Raw genomic sequence first — 24,116 nt, 5'->3', positions numbered from 1 at the left:
ATAGTGAGAGATTCATATAACATGGGAATCAAGCTAACAGACTCTAATACCTAAAACTCTGTTGTTACATAACAATGAATTAGAACTGACTCATAGCTGACCCTCTAGCAGGCTTTCAGAGGCAGTATAACATGGGAGATTGCCTATCTTCTGCGTAGCCAGTGGATTCAAACTGTGTGCCTTTGCCTTTGAGCTGACAGGGTACTTCCTTACCACAACATCACCGCAGCTTGGAGAAGAATTGCAGTATGTCTTTGAATTGTGGCACGAGCTAAGAGTACTGAATATATCATGAACTGACAAAAGAACAAATAAACCTGTGTTTGCACAAGAGCAGTCAGAGTACTCCTTTGAGGTAAGGATGGTGAGACTTCATTTCACATACTTTGTGAATGCTGTCAGAGGAATCAGTCCCTGAAAAGATATCATGCTTGTTAAGGTGGAAAGTCAGAGGAGGAGAGAAAGCCCTTCAATGAGAGGGATGGACAGACACAGGGCTGACTGCAGCAACAGACTTGAGCAGAGGAGCTTGTGAGAATGGTGAGGGATCAGACAGGAGTTAGCTCTGCCACTCATGGGGTCATGAGGAATGAGAGTAGACCCAACAGAGTCTTGTAATAACAACACACAAAATACCCCACAATGTAGTGATATTTTACTTCTATGTATGTGGGAGTAAGAAGTAGTTCTAGAAGACCAACACTGGGCCTTATAAATACACATTTGTTCTCACAAATTTTTTTTCATATTGTTCTAGCTTGACCTATTTGACCTTCTTAAGTTCCACTTTAACAAAAAACATATTAGAGGGGTTTTTTGGTTGTTGTTTCAAAAGTATTTTTCCCTAGTCTCTTCTTCTCTAGAATATATTAAATGGAATTATTATTCATTTGCTTTAGTTCTATAGCTGTTGTTTTCAAGTACTATCATCAATCAAGTTGGAACCGACCCATAGCTCACCCTCTAGTGAGTTTTCAGAGGGAGTTAATCACATGGGACAAGATTACCCATCTTATTCCCGTGGAACAGCTGGTGGATTCGAACTGCATGCCTTCACAACTACAATACAGTTTCTTACCACTAGGCCACCAGAGCTCCCTATAATGAAAAACACACATGGTTCCAGAAACTTAGAATAAATTTACATACATCCTCTCATTAAGACTTTTTCACCTCATTGACTTTAAAAATAACTGATGATTGTGATGTTAGATTTAGAAGGTGAACTGTAGATTGTCCCAGTTTTAGAATTAAATATCACCATCAGGAAGAACTTTAAGTATAATCTTAGCTTGAATGTGTGAATGTATTCATAGGCTGTTTCCACACTCAAAGTAATAGTTTCTGACACATGAATTACTTGAAGGTAAGACCAAACAGGCTTCCTTACAAACAAGAAGACCATTCTTCTTAGAAGAACTGATGTTTATTCCCAGAAACAGCATGTATCTAGACAGAACTGTCTTTCTAGCCTCTGAAAGTCATAGACTCTTCTCATCTGGAGCTCTCTGATAAGAAATGACCAGAACTATAGATCATGAGCATAAACGTATCTGATACTTTCCTAGGAGACTGTTAGTTCAGTAGAATTCAATTATTAGAGGCAATTCTTTGTTCAAGTTTCATAATTAAAGGAAAAGACTATTTTCATGTTCTTATACTAGCATATGTTGCTGCTGTTGTTGTATCCTGTCAAGTCAGAAATGACTCATAGCTGACCCTCCAGCAGGTTTTCATCACATGAGAAGAGACATTCCATTTTTATTCTTTGAAGCAATTAATGGATTTGAACCACCTACTTCTGGGTTGACGGTGCAACTCATTATAACTAGGTCAGTAGAGCTCCTTCATTTAGCACATACGTTTATATGAGGCTCATTAAATTAGCACTGGTTGAGCACTAAATATATTCCAAGCACTAAGCTAGGAATTGAAGATGTAGCTGTCAACTATTCTGGCATAAGAAGACTATGAAATGTAGATGAAAATAAATTAACATATTTTCTAAGAGTAAACTGTGTGAATATTGACTTTTTAAAATGTTTCATAATTAATGTTCAAAAAACTGAATAGCCTAAATTTTGCTCTCTTACAATGACAACAGTAACATTTTCTGGAGTATGTTGTATGTCAAGCAAGTAGAAGAGGCAGGTACTAATGGCACGTTAATCACATTGCTTCAGCATCTTTTCAAGGTTTTAGCAAGACATTAAAGTCTAAATCTGGAGCATTACCATTGACTCTCCCCCCACACACCAGAAAATAATGGTGTAGAATAATTTCTAGGCAATTTACATTTGTTATAGGAAAAATATTCATGTTTCTAATGGTGATGAATAATTTCAATCAATTAAAAACGTATGAAAAGCCATATGAAGAAAACAGTTAAAATAGGTCTATCAAAGGAACACCGTGAAGAAGGACTTGGACAAACTGTCCGGCTATTGTATGGAATCAGAGTGGACTGGAAAACATGTTCAGCCTTTGAGCATCTATGGAAAGCTATGACTTTCCCACTACCTCATATACCAAGTTCACCAATCACCAGTCCGTTCCTGGAGTGTTTTCTAATTTTTGTCATTGTTAAATTTATAAAGCATTTTAATGCCAAAAGCACTTGGGCTATGGTTTCTGAAACAATAAAATCTTAGCTCTGAAAGGGATCACCTTTTATAGATATTGCATGGCCCCGTTTTTACAGTTGAGGGAACTAAGGCCAACGACAGTTATTGAGGTAGCAATTTGGCCATAAGGAGGAGGTAAAATGAACTTCAGATTTGGACAGGAGACTTAAGTCCTGGCTTCATCTCGGTCACTGGCAATGGTAAGGCACTTAACCTCTCATCACCTCAATTGTAAAATGGGGATGATGAGGTCTGACCCACTTATCAACAGGGGTTTGAAGACGAAAAAGGTATTCTAAGTGAAGAAAGTACTATAAGTTCTTCATGGAATGGTCATGTATTCTTTTTTTACTAAATTGTCACTTAATGAAACACATTCTCCAAAATATACATGGCATGCATAGCCATTCTAGAGAAGTGTCTATGTGTGTTAAATGAAAGAGTTCTTTTCAAAGATTGCTTTGTGAAGATGTCAAGGAACACTGTGTAGCCTGCTCTGTAAACATATAGAAAGCTAAATGCAGGGCACTAAGAAAGTTGCCAAAGACCTTGAATTTTCAAATGTTTATGTGGGGCAATTGGGAGGCCCCACCTCTTTACAAAATGTAAACCTACCAAGTATCACAGGTAACATGTTTCAAATTACCTGCTAGGGATGCTAAATATTGTTTTCAATCTTCTAAAGCCCTTGAGAGACAAAGCAGTCAAAATGCAATGGTGCGAACGTGGAAAAATTACTAAAAAACATGCACCTCGAATATACAAACATATACTCCCCACAAAGAACAAAGGGAAGCACCACCACAAACACTTTCCTTCTGAAGCTAGGGTACAAATTCTCACCCTTTTGCTTGGTTTAACTTGTGGGTGCTTCTACACCTTGCCTACCTTCCAAGTCAGCCAGCAGACCACCTGTGTGGCACAGATTATAAAATAATTAGATATGGAGAAAAGGGCCACAGTTAAATTTTTTCTTCAAGTTGAATTTTACCCATTAGACAGATCATGGCTTCAATACTCAACTCTGCTCCTTACTCGCTGTGTGTTCTTGGGAAACAAATACATTTTAGCATCTCTAATCTTTACTTCCTCTCTTGTGAGAAACGACTCATCTCCTAGGGCTACTGAATATTAAGTAAGTCTGTGAACTAGATGGAGTTTAAGACAGTGTTCAGCACATTAGAAACCCTGAATAATTACATTATTGTCCCATTTGTCCTTCTGAGTGCTTATTCGTTTTTCAATTTCCCTCTCACTTTTTTTTGCTTTCTTCCCGCCTTTCTTTGCTTTAATTTTCTTCTTTTCACCTATAGAAAGTTGCCTGTTAGAGAATTTACCTTACAGTTTACCATGTTTGACTTAAAAATTTATATAAGTTATTTCTTAAATATATTTTAAAAATAGTTAACTTCCATAACCTAGGTAGAAGAGTTCCTACAGATCTCAACAAAAATGTACTACTTATTGCTCTTTTCTTATAAGCCTGTAAATACACACACACACACACACACACACACACTTCCTCTCTCTCTCTTATTGTTTCTCACATACGACCAAGAGTTTTATTTAGCCATTTTCCACATTCTACCAGGAAATTCTACAGTTTTGCCTCAAGTTTTAAGATATTATAAGTGCTAAATATGTGGTTATAAAAATCAAAAGTCTTTTTAGAACCAGGGTTAAGCGTACAAATACCCCTCATGTGTCTCTTTTTCAAAGGACATGGCTAACCATTGTGAGCAGTGCTCAGTCAAGCCCTCCTCATTTGTTAGTAATGTTAAAGAGTTTATAATTCCTGGCAGCTGATTCTAAATAGCTACATTATCTGCAGCAACCCTTTGCAGCTAAATGCTATACGTAAAATTATAGATATGCATATATATTATGGAAAAATATCTGTATGGGGCACACTTAGTGCAAAAGTGGTTAATTTTAAAAAAAACTTGGTGAAGTAAGGCATTAGGAAAGTAGTCGATAATTTTAATTTGGTTTTTCAGCTATGTTAAGCATGGCAAATCAATTAAAATGAGTGGGACTCCAGGTTTCAGAATAAATACTCCATGGGTGTGTGGTTCATCAGCCTCTTTGTAATCTTTTAATTAAATGGAGTCATTTAAAAAAAAGAGTCTGTGGGACTGTTATGCTAACTATTGATTCCAAGTGGATACACAACATCTATCTTCTGTATTAGCCTACAAATGTAAGATTTCTGTTAAAACGATGTCTTACAAATTTTCACTTTAATACACATCAATTGCTTGAAAGCATTTACAGAAACAGTAGAAATATATGTTGGCTTCCGAGGAAAGCCCTTGTAAGCCCTGGAAGTGTTTTAAAAACTACAATTATTAATAGCACCCATATTCATGAGATTGTGGACTTACTGGTACACAAATATGCATCTGTGTTCAGAGGAAGCCTTTTTTTTTTTTTAGGACAATTCCCTTTGCCACACACACAGATGGAAGCAAAGTGGGAGGTAATAAGAAACGAAAAAGCCACGGGAAAGACCAAGCATTCTCGCTTCAAATAAACGCAGCTCCACTGTATTTAACTCTCTGGAGAGTCTACCATCACTGTTAACAATGGATGAAACCACGGACCAGCGTTCCGAGCCAGGATGAAGTACACAGAGGGTGTATACTGTCTACCGCAAAAAGATAAGACTCTGTGGCAACTTAACTGTTTAGAACTGTTGTAGAGAAGTTGAAAGTCAAAGTTCCATCAGCCTCCTCCATCAGTCTTCTCCTCTACAGCCTGCTATTACCTACCAGTCAATCAGATAACATTTCTATGAAATTCAGCAGCATTCTAACCTATGGTATTTGATGGTATCTGACTGTTCTTGGTTAACAAAGAGTAGATTTCCTTTCATCTGAAAATCCCACCTTGGGAATCATCAGCTTGAAAACTTGAAAACTTTCTGCCAAAGGACTTCTCTCTGTATCATTAAGTGAGTGGTTTACTTTGACAGCATGCTCCTTAGAAAAACACTTTTAAAAAGGCCATTACCACCTAATTAAAAAAAATGAAATAAATACAGGACATAAAAGACAAAAGTAAATAGTAACAAATACGAGTCTCTATCAATTTTAACAAGTCAGTAAATACAGAAGGAAAAGAGGGCATCCAAAGCACTGTTCTTAAGAAATGAACATTTTAAAACGAAAAACTTCTTCATGTTAAATTCTAGGAGATGGGCAAAATGTGGATATTTTCACCCGTATTTGTGTTTGGGGGCAAAGGAGAGGAATCAAAGAAATGGAGGAGAGTTACTTCTCCAAGGTCCACAAATACAGTCAAATATACAGAAACCTTTTCAAATTGACTTTTCTGTTATATGGGGTCGAGGGAAGGGGAAGAATCTATCTCGTCATCTAAAAGACAGAAAATGCTATAATAAGAACATTAGACACCAATTATCACCCTCTTTCCATAACACAGATCAAGAAAAGTAAAGAGGAAAGACCAGCCAGGAGCTGCTCCAGGTGATCTGCCCCTTGGCTGACGAAGCTACTGGAGCCCTTTCTGCCTGATATTATTAACTAGAGGCTTTCGAAGAGAATTCTGAGGAACCACTGAATCCAAGCAGTTTTGACAAAAAAAAAAAAAAAAAAAAAGACGGCTTATTCCTAAACACCTTACAAACATTTACCAAGGTAATAAAAGGCATGCCATTCCCTCATACTGAATGTTTGCGCATAAAAGAGGTATTTTTATAATGCTGTTCATGATTTACCGTATCTGTAGCGTCCAAAAAAAGCAAAATGAAAAGGAAACAGCTTTCAGTGGTTTGACAACTATTTGAATCAACTGTTATGCTTTCATTACACCAGTGGCCAATTGCTTAGTTTTAAAACCACTAGAGAAAAGAGAGAGTAGGACAGAGATTGAGGAGCAACAAGAAGTCCATTTTCTAAATATCCTTATCCATGCAAATATAATTAAACAGATTTCCCCCCTCCAATCAATCATCAATTTAGAGGCTGCATTCCGAATTCTTCCCATAATGAAGCTTTCGCCTAACTCTCCAACTTTCACCTGTGAATCATTCATTCGTCCATCAAATATTTATCCAGTGCCTACCATGTGCCAGGCACTGTGCTAGACAAGGGGCCGCTGTTCAAACAGATTAACTGTCATGTAGCCACTTCACGTATGTTTCTGTGGACATCGGTTTACAAAGGTTTGGGGAAAAAATACTGAAGAATGAAATTAACTTAAGGAGAGTTGTTAATCTGATTCTCCACCCCCACCCTATAAATACAAAGTGTGCCTAATTTTTATGATAATATGAAGTGTCCACTTTCTACCCAAAAGTCCATCATGCTGAGAAAATAAGACTTGCAATCTGACTGTTGAGAAAATACTTATTTGGCCATTAGGAAAACTTAGAAATGTTCTACTGATCAGTTCTATCTTCCATCTAAGAGTGCAAACATTTCTTTTACCATGTTAAGGTTTTATATTCTCCAAATAAAAAAAATCATGCTTTAAAATTTAAAAGAAGTTCTGATAACTGACATTTCAAAAATTCATGTAAACCTTCCTTGAAATTGGAATATACTTTGCAAGTCCAACCTGGATGGTATATAAATATTTACACCGAAGCGCACAGATACTTGACTTCACGTGATATTTTAGATATACATACAGAAGCACACATACTCATGTAAGAAACAAGTAACTTTCCATTTCTGTACAGGCAAGTATTAATAGAGACCTGAAGATGACTGGTGCAGCTTTACACTCGCTGGTCTAAACCGTGATTTGAGGCAACTGCTCTGAGCAGCAATTTTTTAAGACAAAATCTAGCAGTTTTGAAATTCTGAAACGAAATACAATTTTGTCAGCCCTAAAAAAAATTAACACTATAATTAATGAGTACTTTAGAATCCAAACTACTATTGAAGATGACAGTGTAAAACCACAGAAAAATCATAAAGATGATGAATTAGACAAACTAGAATTTCTCCCCTCTCCACCAAAAAGATTTATATTCACAGACCATTTATCACCAAAACAAGGATATATGAATTTCATTGACTGGTCTATATATTTATATACACATTGAGTGTCATGAAATTAGATATTATTGTTTTCTTTTAATTTAAGCATTGACCTCACGGTACATAAAAGTCCTAAGTATTTTCTTATCAATTTAGGGAGAAAAAGTAGCTTGAAAAGATAGTAATCCTATCAAGCCCATTTTCACAAACTAATGCTACCAGAATGAGCTCTCTATATAATAATTAGTTTAATCATGGTCTTTTACATACATAATCATAAAAACGAAAACCACTACAGACATACTAAATAAAGATAAATAATTATAATGAATTTAATGGGATCAAAAGTGCCTTTTCTTTTGGTTCTGAGATGAAAAATAATTTAATGCTAACTTTACAATCATATCTTTTACCCAAATTATTTTCTTTAAAATACTATAATTAATCATGTAAAGAAATGGAGTAATATTTACTATTGCAAAGTGGTTGATTACACTTATTATCATCCCAAATTAGCCCAAATAAATAGATCTTTGTGCTCTTGATGCAACTTCACAGTGTGGTAGCTTCGAGAGTAAAAATTTGGGGACAAACAGAAAAACAGCACATCAGTTGTTGTTTTATTTCTCTTGAGGTGTCACTGACAGACCTGGACGTCTGAATTTCCACTTATTATCTGGATGTTTGGCATCACAGAAGCACTTATGCCTAAAACTTTTCTACGAAGAGAACCTGCACTATTTAACACTAGCTAAAGAAAATAACACTGTTTATCCAATGGAAAAATAAGCCAGTACTTTCAAAGACCTTCAAGAATCTAGCACATTACTGGAAGACTCACTTAATGAGAAACACAAGTATTCTGAGTGACCAAACTGGACTTTGCTGAACCCACCCCTTTCTCCTCTGAACGCTCTCAGGGTTTAGTCAACAGTGACAGGTAACAGCTGTCATAAAACAAGCACAGTTAAAGAATTTAAATACATTTCTTTGTTATCAAGCAACTCTTACTTAAATTAATCTAACAAAACCCCCACAATCTAGACTTAACTTCCTATTTTGTGTTCTTTATGGTTGCCTATCCCCCCAAAATGGGATTATTTATATGCAAGGCACAAAATGCCTGTAGAGAATCAATGGAGGCCCTGGCCTTCTGAAAACACAAAATAGTCCCACAAGCAACCAATTATTGCCCAGTGTAATCCACTTAAAAACCATAAATGTATTGTATTTATTTTATGTCACTCAACCCTTTTTTAACGTTCTACATTTCCAGCTTATCAGATGCTACTAAAAGAACTGCTATTTTAAGAGGAAGAGAAATTACACACCGAATCTCCTTTCTTTTCTTTCTGGCCATAAAAACCATTTGTGGCATTTCTTAATTGTCCTTATATGTTATGTCTTGCCCATCATTTCTAGAGTACATTCATAGATCATTTTCCTGTTGGAATTCCAAATAAACTTTTCATTCCAGCTTTAAAATCTATAATACTCTATTTTCAGCAGTCACATTTGATCTCTCATAGTCACCTGTATTTTTTTTCCCTACCCAAGAATTTTTCTAGATCCTTTAAAAATGTTGATGAATGCCAATTGATTGTTTTTATTGAAACTATAATAAAGTGCTCCTTTCTTTTGGCCTGAAAACAGTCATATCAAACAAGTTATTTGAAATGCTGCCAAAATTTAAGGTTAAAAATGTAAAGATCTAGGCCTACTTTCTTAGGTAATTAGTAAATAGGACACAAAACAAACAAAAAGCTAGCATTGTGAGATTTATTCATCTTCCAAATTACAGTTTTTAAATTGCCATTTTATTTTGCAAATTCTAGTTTAAACTGCAAACCATTTTGGAATTTTATCCTGTGACGGCTGTAAAAATATAATCAGGGATTTGAAACTTATGTGTCTTTATCACGATTGAAAACAAAATCTTCCCTGGAAGAGGTTAATGGAAAAAGAAATAATAGGAGGTTGACGATAAACTGCTTCTTTCAAAACTGGAGCTGCAAACAGCATTCTAACTAATTCAGATAAGCAGCAAACATAGTTGTTAGGGGATATTTATGACAGCTGCATCTGTGTGACAGCACTGAAGCATTAACAATGGCAGCGGGCTTTCTATAAAACACATCTGCCAGGAAGACAGGTAGATAGGCCTGGCTATCAATCATCAGGACACGTGAATAATTCTATATTTACTGGTCCATGCGCTGTTCAAATCAGTGCCATATAGCAAAAGCTTGCTATTCAGTAAAGGAGCCATGGCACTGGGTAATCTTTCCTTTTAATTCTTTCAAATGTGTGTTCATACATGATTTAAAAAAATCCAACCATGATTAATGGCTTTCTATGAGACTACTCAAGCCAATACACTCAATATCTTCAGGTTATATTCGTTAATTCACGTAATTCACGCCTTCTTATCCATCCACTTGCAAATTAATTTAATGGGATCATAATGTGTCCTAAGAAGCAAATCCTGTCCCACAGGGTGGAAGAAAAGGCCCCAAAACTTACTCAGGAGCTAGGCTCATTTTTAATTTTAGATCTCAGAAGATTTAAGTGGTTCAGGCAAATGCTTCCTAGGTAAGCAACTTCTTCAAATGTGCAAGTTGAAGGCGGGGGGGGGAAGATTGCTAAATAATAAAAAAAGGGTCTTCTCCATCTTCGCTGGTTCCACATAACTTCCATTTATGCTAATGGGAGTTAAGCACCTGCTCTGAAAAGAAAATAGACCCCTATCTGTGAAAATAAATGTGTACAGTATCCTTTGCGGATACAATGTTGAAATCAAACAACCAAAAATGTGTGCGATATAAACAAAGCATCATGTGGCCTACCTGGGAACACTGCTGCTGTTTTATGTTGTACCTTTTTAGCCATAGGCCCCAAGGTATGTTTCTCATGCCATTGCGATTCAAATGTCATGAAACGAAAGAGAAAGAATGGGTGGAGGACAACAGACAAACACAGTGTGGTGATTTCAGTGAGCTCACACCGAATCCTCTGTTTACCCCTCAGAAGTTCATAAGAAATTGCATCAGTAAATCTGGACTCAAGCCACTGCCCTCTGCCATCATCTTAGAAGTCATGGAGGATAATTGTACATAATAGAGGAGGGCATGATCTTGGGGGCACTGTGCTGGGACTCCCTGCAGCAGCTGCAGCCTCAGCTGGGACAGGAGATGTGGCAGACGGTTGTTAGTGACTGGTGACAACAGTGTCTCTCTCTCTCCTTGGTGCCCTCCTCATCCAGTGCCAGGTCTCACAGGAAGGTAAATCTACATGGACCTGAATGACGGTGTCTCTATTGATGGTCATAAACGTCTTCATTATTAGCGGTGGGTGCAACAGAGTGAACAGAGGACACCTGTCCTGTCCCACTCCTCCAAGTGTAATAAGCCTCGTAGACGTCTTTCCCCCCAGAATACTTTGTACTTCCATTTAAAATGGCAATGCAATCACAGTGTTTGCAAGGTAGAATTTTCAGTATCGCTTCGGCTCTTTTGTATGGGCCTCATAATGTCGATATTAGAGAAATCACTGCTACTCTCATTCGACATTTTGAAGTCGTTTTAAGAAACACACAATAAGAGCAGCATACAACATACCCCAGTTGGCCAAAATGCTGAAGAGGTTACTTTCTTTCTAATGACCTGGGTCGAGCCAAAATTTTGCACCTCTGACCTGTTATCAGAGGTATTCACCTCCTTCACGACTGGTATGAACAACAGTATACTTGATGGTTATGTAAAAGCAGAATTGGCTACATAATTGGTAAGGGCTGGTGCAAAGTGAAAATGGATGGTGTTTCGTGGAAAAGTTGCTGAACACCTGCAAGGCAGTGACAGTGGTTCATCAGACCAAGCACACACAGGGCTGTTGGGAGTACAAGGTGCCGATGCCTGAAGCCAGCGGTTCCTGTTGAAGAGGACTTTGGTAAATGAGAGCCTGAAGCCCCCATCTTCCTCCCCATTTACTAAAGTTCTCAATCAAATCAACAGAGAGAATGAGTGAAAATTAAACCCCACAGACTGATCGCATGGTAAATGGATGGGCAAAGTTTACCCTTAAAACTACAATCTGCCTTCTTATATGGATTGTAGGACAAAAACTCAAAAAGAAAAATGAGCGATCACTGGTGATTTAGTGGGTAAGTAGATGCACTGCCAACCCAAAGGCAGATAGTTTGTGTCTCCCAGGAGGTCGCTGGGAGAATGATGGGCAATCTCCTCCTGTGTGATTTAGAGCCTCTGTCAACATTTTACCTTGAAAAATCATTAATCTCTAAAAGCACTTGATCTACTGCCCCAAAAGGTTTCACAAACAAGGTTTTCCTCTTAAGGGCCAGTATAACCATGGTGACCTTTAATAAGGACCAACGGAATGATTCTGAATATAAGTAATGGTAGAAGACTCTAACGATGAATTTGTCCTCATCACTACATTTTTGGGTTTTTTTATCTTTGATATTTTTCCTTTATAGTGTGTTTCCTGTTGCCATCCCTCCTCTCATTCACCATGTACAACAAGCCTTAGCAGTGATCTCAAACTTGAGCTAGGCCTTGATCTGGCCATGAAGACTCGCTGTGAAACTTTCTGGAGTGGAGGTGATTTGTAAGGCTTGTGACTTGTTGTTTTGAAGCTGCCCTTCCACTCTAAGTACAGTGATGCTCTCTCAGTTCTAGGCTGGGGAATGAGATGACACTAATGACAATAATCTTGGCCTTTGCTGTGAAGTGGATCCACCATCTCTCAGAAGTGGGCTTCAGATGGGTCTCAGCTGCGGAAGGCATCTTTGCTTTTAGCACATGGGGGCTCTATCAGACTCGGGGATTCAGGACAGGGCATAGAGGTTTTGTTGTTGTTATGTGCCGTTGAGTCGCTTGCGACTCATAGCGACCCTATGTACAACAGCCCTAAACTCTGCTCTGTCCTGTGCCAATCTCATTGTCTCTGACACACTCATCCTGATTACCCCAGACACTGAATCAATCCACCTCATAGATGGTTTTCCCCCCCTATGTCGTCCCTCCACCCTCCCAAACATGATGTCCTTCTCCAAGGAACTCTCTCATAGAGGTGAGTAAAGAGAAACAGAAAATCTTCTTCCTTCTAGAAAGGAATCAATATAGTGAGTTATCTTATGAAATATTTAGAAATAAAGAAAAAAAGAATAGTCAAGGCCAACTTATTGTGCTAATATCATTTTTTCCCCCGAGCTATAGATTGCTTAGTATAGACTCAAATGATACAGACAGAATTGTTTAAGTGTCTAAGCCCATACTGATTTGTGATCATTCAGAAAAGGACTAGGGGATTATAATATTACCTGCTCTCAACAAAACAGTATATCTTTTTTCCCCCGGTAGAGAATTTGTAGGGATAAACAACTCTACAAATTGTTTGGTCTATTATATGTCACAGAGATTTTTCTATAGCCTGTCTAGACTCCAGACAATGGGTGAGACTGGCTTGTAGTCGCAGACATTTCTATAGTCAGTAATATCACTTAGAAAAGCAAGGGCAATAATACAAACACGAAAGCCAACCTGACCTGCCAACACGATAGTGGAAATTTGAGGATAACAACGCTTTACAAACGTTTAGAAACGACGGTAACAACCTAGAAAGAAGTTTCAGGAGTCACATACAAACCAAAGCAACATTTTTTTTTTTAAATCACACCTAACTCCCAAAATATGAGTCATATTTCAACAATTGTGTCTCCACACTATGAAATAACTTTATTGAAGAAATTCTGTATGCATGTTATGCTGTGTTTCTTACTGCATAGTGATGATGAATAAGTGTATACCTGTGTGGTTTTTATATATTAGAATGTAAATTTACAGAGTATCTTCCAATATATCATTTTATATTAAAAAACATTTTTATAGTCAACATAAAAGTTCTTAAAAATACCTTTCTTTTAATAAGTTGGATTGTCCTAACTATTTGTATCATTGCTCTTCAGAGATATAATAAAGAGGGAGAAAAAGGATTAATGTTGTGGCAAACTCTGGTGGCCTAGTGGCAAGAAGCTGCACTGCAATCCCAGAGGTGTGTAGTTCAAATCTACCAGATGCTCTGCTGGAGTAGGAGGAACAATCTCCTCCTGTACCAGTCAGATCTGATTTGACAGTACACACACACAATTTAAAGTGTGTGTATATATATATATATATAATTAATGTTGCACATACTCTTAAAAGAGTTGAGAGATAGTGTGTACAAAGGAGGAAAGTGGGAAGTGGGAATAGAGTTTCAAAATTGTATCTATTTCTGGTCAGTTCATCTCTGAAAGTGTCTTCTTATTTATGCCTCTCTCATAATTATACTTGTTAGAAAAGAATTAGAGAAAGAAGAAAAGGAGAGATATATAGGAAGAAAGAGAGGGAGGAAAAAAGAAAGGTGACAGACACCTTGTTTACTTCATCTTCACCTTCATATGCTGCTTTATTCTTTTTAGGAAATGATCCAACAAAGAATATTTACATTGTTATTATTGTTAAGTTTATTTTTATGAGGATAATGAAAAGCATGCCATAAATATAAAGAAATATACATAGAAAAAAATACTTTCCTAGACCTTTTAGCACTATTTTTTACTTTGCCAAAGACACCATGTCTAGTCACCAGACTCTTTGCATCTTCATCAGTTGGGATTTCCATTACCACAGTCTTTGTCATTTTTACAATGACTCAGCTTGGGGCAGCTGGAAAGCCAAGGGGGCATCTAATGAAATATATAGAATGTGAAAATACCAAGACTTAGAGTAGAATATGTGCATTTAGAATAAAACTCCCTCTATCCAAAGTCATTTAGGCTCTGTTTCTGGCTGCCTTTTGCAAAGTATTACGCAGCCTATTATTTCAACACAATCAACTCTATCATATAGCAGCATGTAGCATCAAAAGTTTCACCGTAGAACAAACCACCTTGGCTTGCCAAATTTATAACATGCTGATTGATGAAACCATAAAGCACCCTTCTCAGAACGCTCAGCTAAACCCATCCACCACGCACTCCCAGAGCACTTCCTAGGCCTAGGATTTTATGCACACAAATGTGGGGTATTTTCCTCCCGGAATGCAAATGTTAGATTCATATTACACCAAAAAGGCATTACAAAACACTCCTTTTTGGTTTGCTTGAAAGTTCAACGTTTTCTTTTGTCTTTAGGAAATAAATCCTTTAGCCTCATCAAAAAAGAAGACTTTCGTCAACACTTTCTCATATAGTGAGAGTAAACAGATATGCTTATGGGCAATTGATTGATCATTTAACATTAAATAAATCCAGAATAAAATTAAATGAAACTTATTCTAGGTGGAAGACAGGGATAGATTTTCCTTTTTTGACATTTGTCATGATATAAGAGATCCCAGATAAGTATGTATAAAAACCTTTGTATATCATGAAAATGGAGCCAAACTCTGATTCCTCTAAGCCATATTGATTGGCTATTATCAAAAAGGTATAATATATATTTTGATTTAACTTATCAACTAAAACATTATTTTTCAAGTGAAAAAAAACAAAAACAAAACAGCACCACACACCTCCATATATTCCACATTAGAATTATGTGCTTGGCAAACTTTTTGTTCTCATGAAATTAGTGGGAAGTGCTAATCTTACAACAGGATAGCTGGGAATTGTGCAGCACTCTAAAAGGAGCTTGGGTTATTAACTAAAGCGTCCTGGGCACAGGCGACTGAAGCCCAAATTAGGCCCTAAGGAAGTCTCACCAAACTCCCACTGAAGTCAATGGAAATTTGCAAACGCACTTGAGAGAGTTTTCTTGGCCCACAAGGTCTTGCCAGTAATTTCACTCAGCCTTTGAAGTAGATACACAAGTTCAAAAAAATATACATATTTATATGGTTATACATATAATGCATGTACCTCTCCAACATCGTAGACCCAAATACGGCCTTCTGAATCTCCAACGGCAACTTCTTTGCCAGTTTGAGCCCAATGTACCCGGTTTAAGGCAGATGCCCCCTCGATAGCCACACTTGCTGTTGGAACCTGCCAAAAAGGGTACAGCAGAAAAGGAGGGAGGGTCTCTGAATATGCAAGTAAACATACTAATGTAGTCAATACAATGATACCTAATAGCAACAACAACAATGCACAATAATATACTTCACTGGATGAGTCACCCCTGATGTCAGGTGTATTGAAGAAACATATATTCCATGTAGGGGTAAAAAGGATTCGTTGTTCTTAAAGCACATGCTCTGCTGAACTGAGGGGTAGCAAGACGAGACATTTTAACAGGAAGGGAACAAGGGAATCTTTTCCACAGTCAGCCGGCAGTGAGTGGCATGGCTACTTCTTCAGATTATCCAGGGCATGTACCTCCATCACACAACCACAGCAGCTAAAGGTGACACTTTATGACCAGATGATGATGTATAGATTGATGGAGAGATTTCAGGATTTACTAAGATTCAGGATACCATCAATGGTAGGAAGGAGCGTGTGTGATGAATAAAGATCATATTAATATGAATGTTCAAAAAGAAAACAACATGTAAGTATTAATCTCCTCCGAATCTTATCAGGGATTGGCTGAAGAGGAGGCTAGCAAGTATGCACACGGAAATTTTCAAGTCCTTCTCTTGTTTTTTTGTTTTCCTTCCTTCTGGCCGTACTAGGCTGTGGAGAGTGATAATCATGGCCAGGTCTCTAGCGCGATGACTCTGATATAAAGCGGTGGTGAACTTCTTGTAGAAACTGCTCTACCTCTTCTTTCCTAACCACGCTGAAATAGAAACTGCCAATAATGACATTAACTACTACGAATGCAAAAGCTGGAGGTCCAGAAGTGGAACTTACTGTATTTGGCACAAGAACCTGAGTATTCGTAAAACAATTATCTGTGTGCCTCTCCCTCATAAGCTTGTCTTTGAGGCTGGACCTTTGTGACTTTATAACAAGCCTTCTACAGAAACGTTGGATAGTAAATGACAGCAATGCATTCCCAAAAGGAAAAGGTAATATTTAAACAAAAAGAGAAAGGAAAATAATTGGTGGGTTGGGAGAAGAGGGCAGGGACCACCGCGATCACCTCATGCCACTGTTTGAGCCCGTGTCTAATGAACATCTCGTATCAGGATGGAGACAGGACATGCAGTGTGACTGAGTACCCCTGGCATTCTGTTACTGAAGGAATTGAAACCATCTGTTTATATGAGATTATTGACCCAATACCTATCTTTAAAAGAGCAATAAAACCAGCATCATATGTAAGAAACTATGTTTAAACATAATCTTGAAATCAATAAAAAAATCTTTTACCTGCTTAAATCACTGTATGTCAGTTGGGAGCAAAAAAAGTAAAAGAAAAGTCTCTGATTTTTTTTTTTTAAATACACCATTTCTACAATAAAGTTACCTGCTGGGCATGCTAGAGCCTGAATTTTTTTTAACCAAACCACTCCAAGGCCGAAACAATGTGAATTTAGATGGGCCATAATTCTGTCAATACACTTTATTATTAGTGTACTGCCAGTAAACAAGTCCATGATCCAGGTATTCAGAGTAAATTCAATCCATAATTTAGAAGGCTCATGTTGTATTCAATATCAGATTTGATCTAGGAACAACCTCAAAACTTGAATAAAAATATGTCATTTTAATACAGTAAAAATCAATCTCTTAAAAGATGTTTGCTTTTTGGCATATTTTAAATAATGTGTAGTACATTTTTTTCTAGAATTTTCTAAATTTGGAGACCAAATAATGCAACAACTTAAAACAGTTTATACTTTAACCATAAAAAAAATACACCTTTTTCATAGATACTAGAAATGGTAAAATAAAAAAGCTAACAAAACCAAACACAATGCTTTTCTATAGCATGTGTTAAAAAAAAATAAACTTTTCAACAGATTTGAGATAATGACAGATTATCTTTTCAATAAGTTGACCTTTCAAAAACTGATATATATCTATAATGAAATAAGCCATTACGTTCTATTTTTCTCTATATCATATTTGTTTTCACATTTACTTATTTTGTTATGTCTAATTTTCACCACAAAACCAGCACCCATACAGTATAAATTAATACATCAAGTAACAGAAGTCAATAATACTGAGAATGATAAGTAAATACATCAAGTAATAGAAGTCAGTAGTACTGAGCATGGTAAATGTGAACTGTGTTTAACAGCAGCTGGGACAACCAGGTCAAAAAGTACAGTCATTTAAACAACAATCAAACACAAACACTGCTGCTCAGGCCAGTGGGAACTCTGGTTTTTCCTTTCTTCCTTCCTTTCTTTTTTTTTTTTTTTAAAGAAATATAATTCTCAATCTGACAAATATTTTAAAAATGCTGCTCAACTTGCTAGGAAGAAAAAAAAATTACCTGACGGCGTAAAAAATAAAAATTGTCCAGCTCATTACTGCATTTGAATTAGACATAATCTATCTTCACTTTTACTGGGAAAATGGAATTGCATTTCCTATAGAAATTATTACATGCCTCAGTAATGTTTTTTTCTAAATGTTTAGCTATACAAGTCTTATATGGATGTTTCTTGAAACATAGAGAAAGGAAAGAGAAAGGGGGAAATTATCTGGCAGTGTTGAGGTATTATTTCATTTTACCTCAGATGTAGATAATAGGACACCAAATGAGCTCACTAGGAATTTGTAAGGAGTTTATATGTAGAGAGCTGACTCCCTTCATCCATATCATCCTTGGGCCTCGCCTAAATAAACATCATCTCTACAGAGCCTGATGTGTCATAAAGAGACACCGTATATCAACCTGGAAAATATTTTTAGTTACCAATGTGTTTCTTCTAGAAAATAGAAACAATGTGACTTTAATCTGCAGCAAGGAAAGCCTTTGAAAAACCATACAAATAAAAAGTAGTATCTTTCTATTAAGAAGTTACAAGTATTTCAGTATAAAAAATGATGGGCATTTCACTTACTCAGGTTGTTTTGATTTTTTTTGAAGAAGCTTTGACAAGACCCTTATCCCTTGTCACATTGTTCTGTTTTGTTTTGTTTTGTTTTGTTTTAATGGTCTTTAAATGGAAAGGTTAAGGCTGTAGCTATTAGACATTGGTCACAGGGGTACATACCCTTGCAAGATACAATGACTCAACAATAGCACCTGAAAGAGATTTCCCTGCCCCCTCCACAAAAATCCTCTGGGCGCCTGCTCCGCCTCATATCCTTCAGCTGGAGGTTTCCTAATTAAAAAGGCTGTGCTGCTTCCTGCTGAAACACTTCAAAAGACCTTGCTCTGTTCTCCACTTGACATATAGTTTGCAGCACTTGTTCCTCTTACCTGCCCTTTCTTATTTATGGGGAATTATCTAGAATCAGAAACCAGGAGTAAGGCAGAGACCATTTTCTTGATTAATTTATAGGATATTTAATATTCACATTAAAAAGAATTTATTTCCACCCCCCCCCCCCAGTTGTTGAATTAGAACTTCACTATTTTGGAGGGGGAGAAAAAAAAGTAAAAACACACATCACAAACTCACAATGTAATGGCAAAGCTGTTAAGTCACAGAAATGTCTTTATTACAAGTTATTTTGGGATAAAACTTGTATTTTTCACTTATGAAGTACTCTGTGACAAGCTAAAATTCTACCCTTTTAAAAAAAATTGGAGCCGAGTATATGTGTTTAAAGTGGAGGAAAAGATAATTAGAAAAGTCTAGAGAAATAAAATAGATGATAGATCTAAAGATAATTTTTTAAAAAATCAATGTTAACAGCAGTTTTCATGAATTCAAAATAGAAATTGTGCAAACAGCAAACACTGACAAGAGGTTTTTTTAAAAAATAGGTCAATCTAAAAATTGGAGTCTGCAAAAGCTTACTTTTTCAAATGCTTGCCAATAAAGTTATTTCAATCCCGGCTCTGCAAAACGCCCGTGTGTGTATTCCCGTTGGGAAAGGCATGTGTGTGCACCTATCTATTTGCTCTTTGCAAAGAAGGGTCATCAATTGTTCACGAACTGCAATAGCCTTGCGTTGAAGTGAGATGAAATGATTTCTGGCAAATGCATTTGCCAATTCTCCCTCAGGACAGTCAGGAATGGGGGACCCGTAGCTCAGCTGCAATTGGAGGGTCTGTCCCAGGAAAGGCTTTTCCAGAGCCAGGCAGAGCCCGGCTGCGCCCCCTCCCAGCCCGCGCGCCCGGGCGCCTGCGTCGCCGCTCACCTCAGTGTCATTGTTGAGGTTCCAGAGGTCCAAGCGCCCCATCCCGTCCACGCAGGCAAAGAGCGCGGGATGCACGGGGGACCACATGACATCGTACACATAGTCTGCATTGTCTTCAAAGGAGTAGAGTGGCTTGTTGTGCTGTAAAGCAGAGAGACCGTGAAGACTTTGTGGCGCTGCTGCTGCCTCGGGCTGTCTAGCGAGCCTAATTAAAAACTTTGCACATTCACCAAGTGTCATAAAACTTCCCGAGATGAAAGTCCTCGAAAAGGTGCACCGGAGCTTTAATGTGACTAGAACTGTCCAGTGGCATAAATAAATAGCATCGAGGGGGCTGGGGCAGGAGGGGGGGCGGTTTCAGACTCGGTGCAAGCAGACATTCCAGACAGGTGGACGTCCCTGCCCATTAGCTCGGAATCTCGCTGGGCTGCGCGGGGCGAGTCGCCGGGACCGAGCCCAGGTCTGCGGGGATCAGGCCCCCGGGAGGATCGGCCCGCGCGGGGAGCCGGCAGCCCGGGCCCTGGGCACTGAAGGCAACGCCTGCCACCTCGTGGTGCTTGCCTGCAGCTGCAACGGCTCATATGGTTTCCCGTCCAACCCAGGATCAAATTCATCTTTTAAGAGACCCTTCCTGGTGGGCAATGAAGGGAAAGAGGGAGTGGGGAAGTGTCTTCAAGGGGATAACAGCTCTTTTTGGAAGCAAGAAGTTTTGCTTTCCTGAGACTCTACTACTTAACAAAGAGTCACTTTATCAAAAACATGTAGATTGGTGGCTCATTGTAATACTCATGGACTCACTCAACCCCCCATCCTTTGTAAAGGGAACTGTATTTTCTAAATCGTCCCTGCTTCCAAGAGTCCATAAATGGGTGTTTTGGGGGAAATGTACTAACCCTCCTTCATTGCCTACAACAGCTTCCATTCCAGGGGGATACAATCAATTAAAATGGCACTTATGATTTCCTCTGAACATTGTCACACCGAAATAGCACAGAAGTCAGAGGCAAGTTTGAAAGTACACCAGAAATAAAACGTAATTGGACGTCATGAATTATTCATTCCATCTGGCTTGTCTTATTCTAATTTCTGCATAATGGCTTTACTAATCCCTGATCAATTAATGTAAAATGAAATTTAAATGATAATGAAAGCCCTAGAGATAAAAGAAATTAAGTATTCTTATATCCTCTGACAGAAATCTAAACAATGGGAATACCCCCCACCCCCACCCCCCATGTCTTCTTCATCCAGCCAGCTGTCTGTGTTCTCTTCATGGGCAACAGAGAATGCTTACACGGACCAGAGGAATGAGATCATAAAAAGACAGTGTACAATATGAACAATCACATTTTTTTCTGGATAGGATGTTCAGAGACTGTATCTCTGAGAGAGAACCAGCTGCAAATATTACAGCAGATTCCCAAATTCAAGTCAGAGTGAATATAAGCCACACACCATGTGTGTGCTGAAATCAGTGTGATAACGAGAATAATTGGGAAACCTCCATAAATGAAACCTAATGCAAAAGAAAATGCGTAAAAGTACTATCTGTGCTTTCTCCTTACTTGAGCTGTAGTGCTTTGACAGTTTGAAGTCACTGCTTATAAGGGAGGAAAATGTAATACATTAAAAGCAACACAGCAGATTTGTGATGGGTCATTGTATGTGCTTTTGTAGAAGATGTGTTTTCCTTTTAATGAAAAATTTTGACGGTAGAGTGCTAATTGAAAAAAGAAGAAGAACATATAGCACTGAGAAGTGAAAAAGAATACATTGGTTGTTACTCTTATGATCTCGAGACTTATTATCCCATGATTATTTTATGCCAAACATCTTTATTTTGTGGGTTTGGTGCGATTTAGAGATAAAATTGTTTATTGATGATTGGTGTACTTCCTTTCTTCCTCTGACTGTTTGGACTAGACTCAAATTGCCATCTCCAGCAAATCTGAATGTCCAATGACACTTGAAAATAAAGTGATTATATCTTTTCACTATTATTATTTTTAATTAAAAAGCTGTGTGGAATAACTGGTCCTTCCTTGATCACTTGTAGTTATTAAGTTTTAACTGTTAGCAGATGATTATTTCTGCTTCAAATCTTGATTTTACAGCTCACTAGTTGGTGTTTGTAAAATAATATGAATAAAGTATTTTGCCTTAAAGACAAAGGATGTTAAGACTTATCTAGACTTTTAAACACTTATTCTCAGTCACCTTGCTAAACTGACAGCATTTCTGAGGATATACAGTAATGGATATAAATATACACATCCAGATACACAAGTAACATGTAGTGTATCTACAATTCCTGTTTTGATCAATCAAAAAGATCCATTGAGCTTTAAAGAGTCATATTCTAAGGAGCTGTTATTTAAAAAGTAGTATTCATATTGACTTTTTATTGCAGGTAAATGATCCTTGCTGCTCTCTAAAGTTCTGTTTCATTTCTTTAGTTTTTTAGTAGTGGCCATGAGAAGCCACCAGAGTTGTAGTGTGTCTCTAGACTTTACATGTTAAGCATCTAGGAGAAACTGCTGTGGTTCCTTTGCTCAAATCCAGTTTTTACATACTTAATGGCATTGTATTAAAATATTATTATCCTGCTGATACTTTCCTCTAACTTCCTTATAATTTCTACCTTAAAACTTTAATTTTCCATTACTAAAGTTATTGAACAAATAAGTAGTTCTCAAAAGAATCAAACTTATTACCATCAATTCAAAACTGAACCATAGCTGCCTACCCAGTGGGTTTTCAGGGGCTAGAAATCACATGGGAGACTGCCCATTTTTTCCCAGAGAGCACCTGGTAGATTTTGTACGGTTTGCCTTTAGGTTGGAAAAGTAAACCCTTAGCCTCTAGGCCACCTGAAAGAACTCCCGAGGTAATTCTAAGGTTGTATTATGTATGTTGGGGGGGCCGGGAAGAGGGGCAGTTTAGGTTTTCAAAGGCTGTGTTGTAGCCTTTCTAAATGTATGGGTTGGAGAAAGTGTCAGGGAGTCAAGTTTGAACCCAGAATCTGGGTACCAAGGGAGCTGCTATCTGTCAGTCACTAGTTCTCAAGTATAGGACAGACATTTGGGATCATTAGGATCACACAGTAGTAGGAACTAGTGCTGTTTTAATTATTAATTGCACTATATTTGATAAAGGAATTTTATTATCTCATTTTACTTGAAGGTCACAGTAAACTGGAGACTAAATGAAAAAAAATCTCAAAGGCTTATTATATTTTTATGACAAATATATGTATTATGAAATATTAACATTTCCATAAAAAAATTCAAGTGCATTAGGTCCAAAAATTCTGCTTTTGAATTTGTGAAGCATGAATGTCTATATCTGCAAACTTAGTATGGGATTATCATTGATTTTAGGCAAGTACAAGTTTGGAAAAGTTGACGAGTGGGCCCTATAATATTTTTTGTATACATTCAAGCCACAATGTTTACTCTGTAAGACATTCAAAGTCGTTTAGTAAACAAAATTTCGTTCCACAGCCCGTTAACTGTAGAAAGTGCTTTCAAAACAAGGAGTTTTCCGGAGTCAAATACCCCTTCACCTGCGCGCTTCCCCTCTCCATTGCTGTGTTTAGCATCAGGGAAGTGGTAAAGGAGAAGGAAATAAAAGAAAGAAACCGGAAAGGGCACGTTAGGAAAACTCCCGCACGTGTGGTAGATGCCAGTGAAATAAAGCCGCGACCCCCTGCTGTTTTAGACATGTTTCCAGGGCTGTGACAATAATGCTAAAATATCCAGACACCAACTAGCTCAGTTTTAATGCCTGACTCTCAAACAGAGCAATGAAGTCAGCTACCCGTCACTTCCCAGGCAGACAGAGAAGGCAGAGCAAGGAAAATTGTTGGGTGTTTGCTGTGTGCTTGACTTTAGATGCACATTGTCTAATTTAATCTGCATAAAATTTCTGTAAAGTAGATAATATTTACAGAAAAGAAAAACATAGTTAAGGAGGATGGAGTGTTTGGAACTCAGGTTTTTCTGTTCAGCACATTTCTCTTCACTTAATTCTTTGATGGAACGTAGATGGTCTCCAAGCTTCACAGATCACAAATGTTCTGTTGCTCTACTCTTTACTGTCTCATGTAATCCAACCAAGATTTTCTAAGCATGGTCCTGGCAATAGAAACAGTTTAAAATGACTGCAGTCAGGATATTTTCTTCCATAAGTCTTTTAGCCATAAGATTTCATCCATGTATTTCCAGGCATCTTTAGTATCTTGTGACACTAACAAGGAGGCTAGGT

At 37.6% G+C, this 24,116-nt stretch overlaps 1 protein-coding gene across 4 annotated transcripts in view; it reads right to left on the bottom strand.

Moving 5' to 3' along the window:
* The window catches only part of DYNC1I1 (dynein, cytoplasmic 1, intermediate chain 1), a 397,792-nt gene that overhangs the window by 6,122 nt on the left and 367,554 nt on the right, over positions 1–24,116 (bottom strand). For all 4 annotated transcript variants that reach the window (XM_006880224.1, XM_006880223.1, XM_006880225.1 and 1 more), the window contains 2 exons: positions 19,851–19,991; positions 15,552–15,677 (listed from right to left, as the gene is read on the bottom strand). In XM_006880224.1, coding sequence (XP_006880286.1) covers positions 15,552–15,677; positions 19,851–19,991 — 267 coding nt within the window. The remainder of the gene's footprint in view (positions 1–15,551; positions 15,678–19,850; positions 19,992–24,116) is intronic.

Source organism: Elephantulus edwardii, unplaced genomic scaffold, assembly GCF_000299155.1.
Source record: "Elephantulus edwardii isolate Elephantulus edwardi_28Jun2011 unplaced genomic scaffold, EleEdw1.0 scaffold00007, whole genome shotgun sequence".
Taxonomy (NCBI): domain Eukaryota; kingdom Metazoa; phylum Chordata; class Mammalia; order Macroscelidea; family Macroscelididae; genus Elephantulus; species Elephantulus edwardii.
This window is presented reverse-complemented; position numbering and strand designations above follow the sequence as displayed.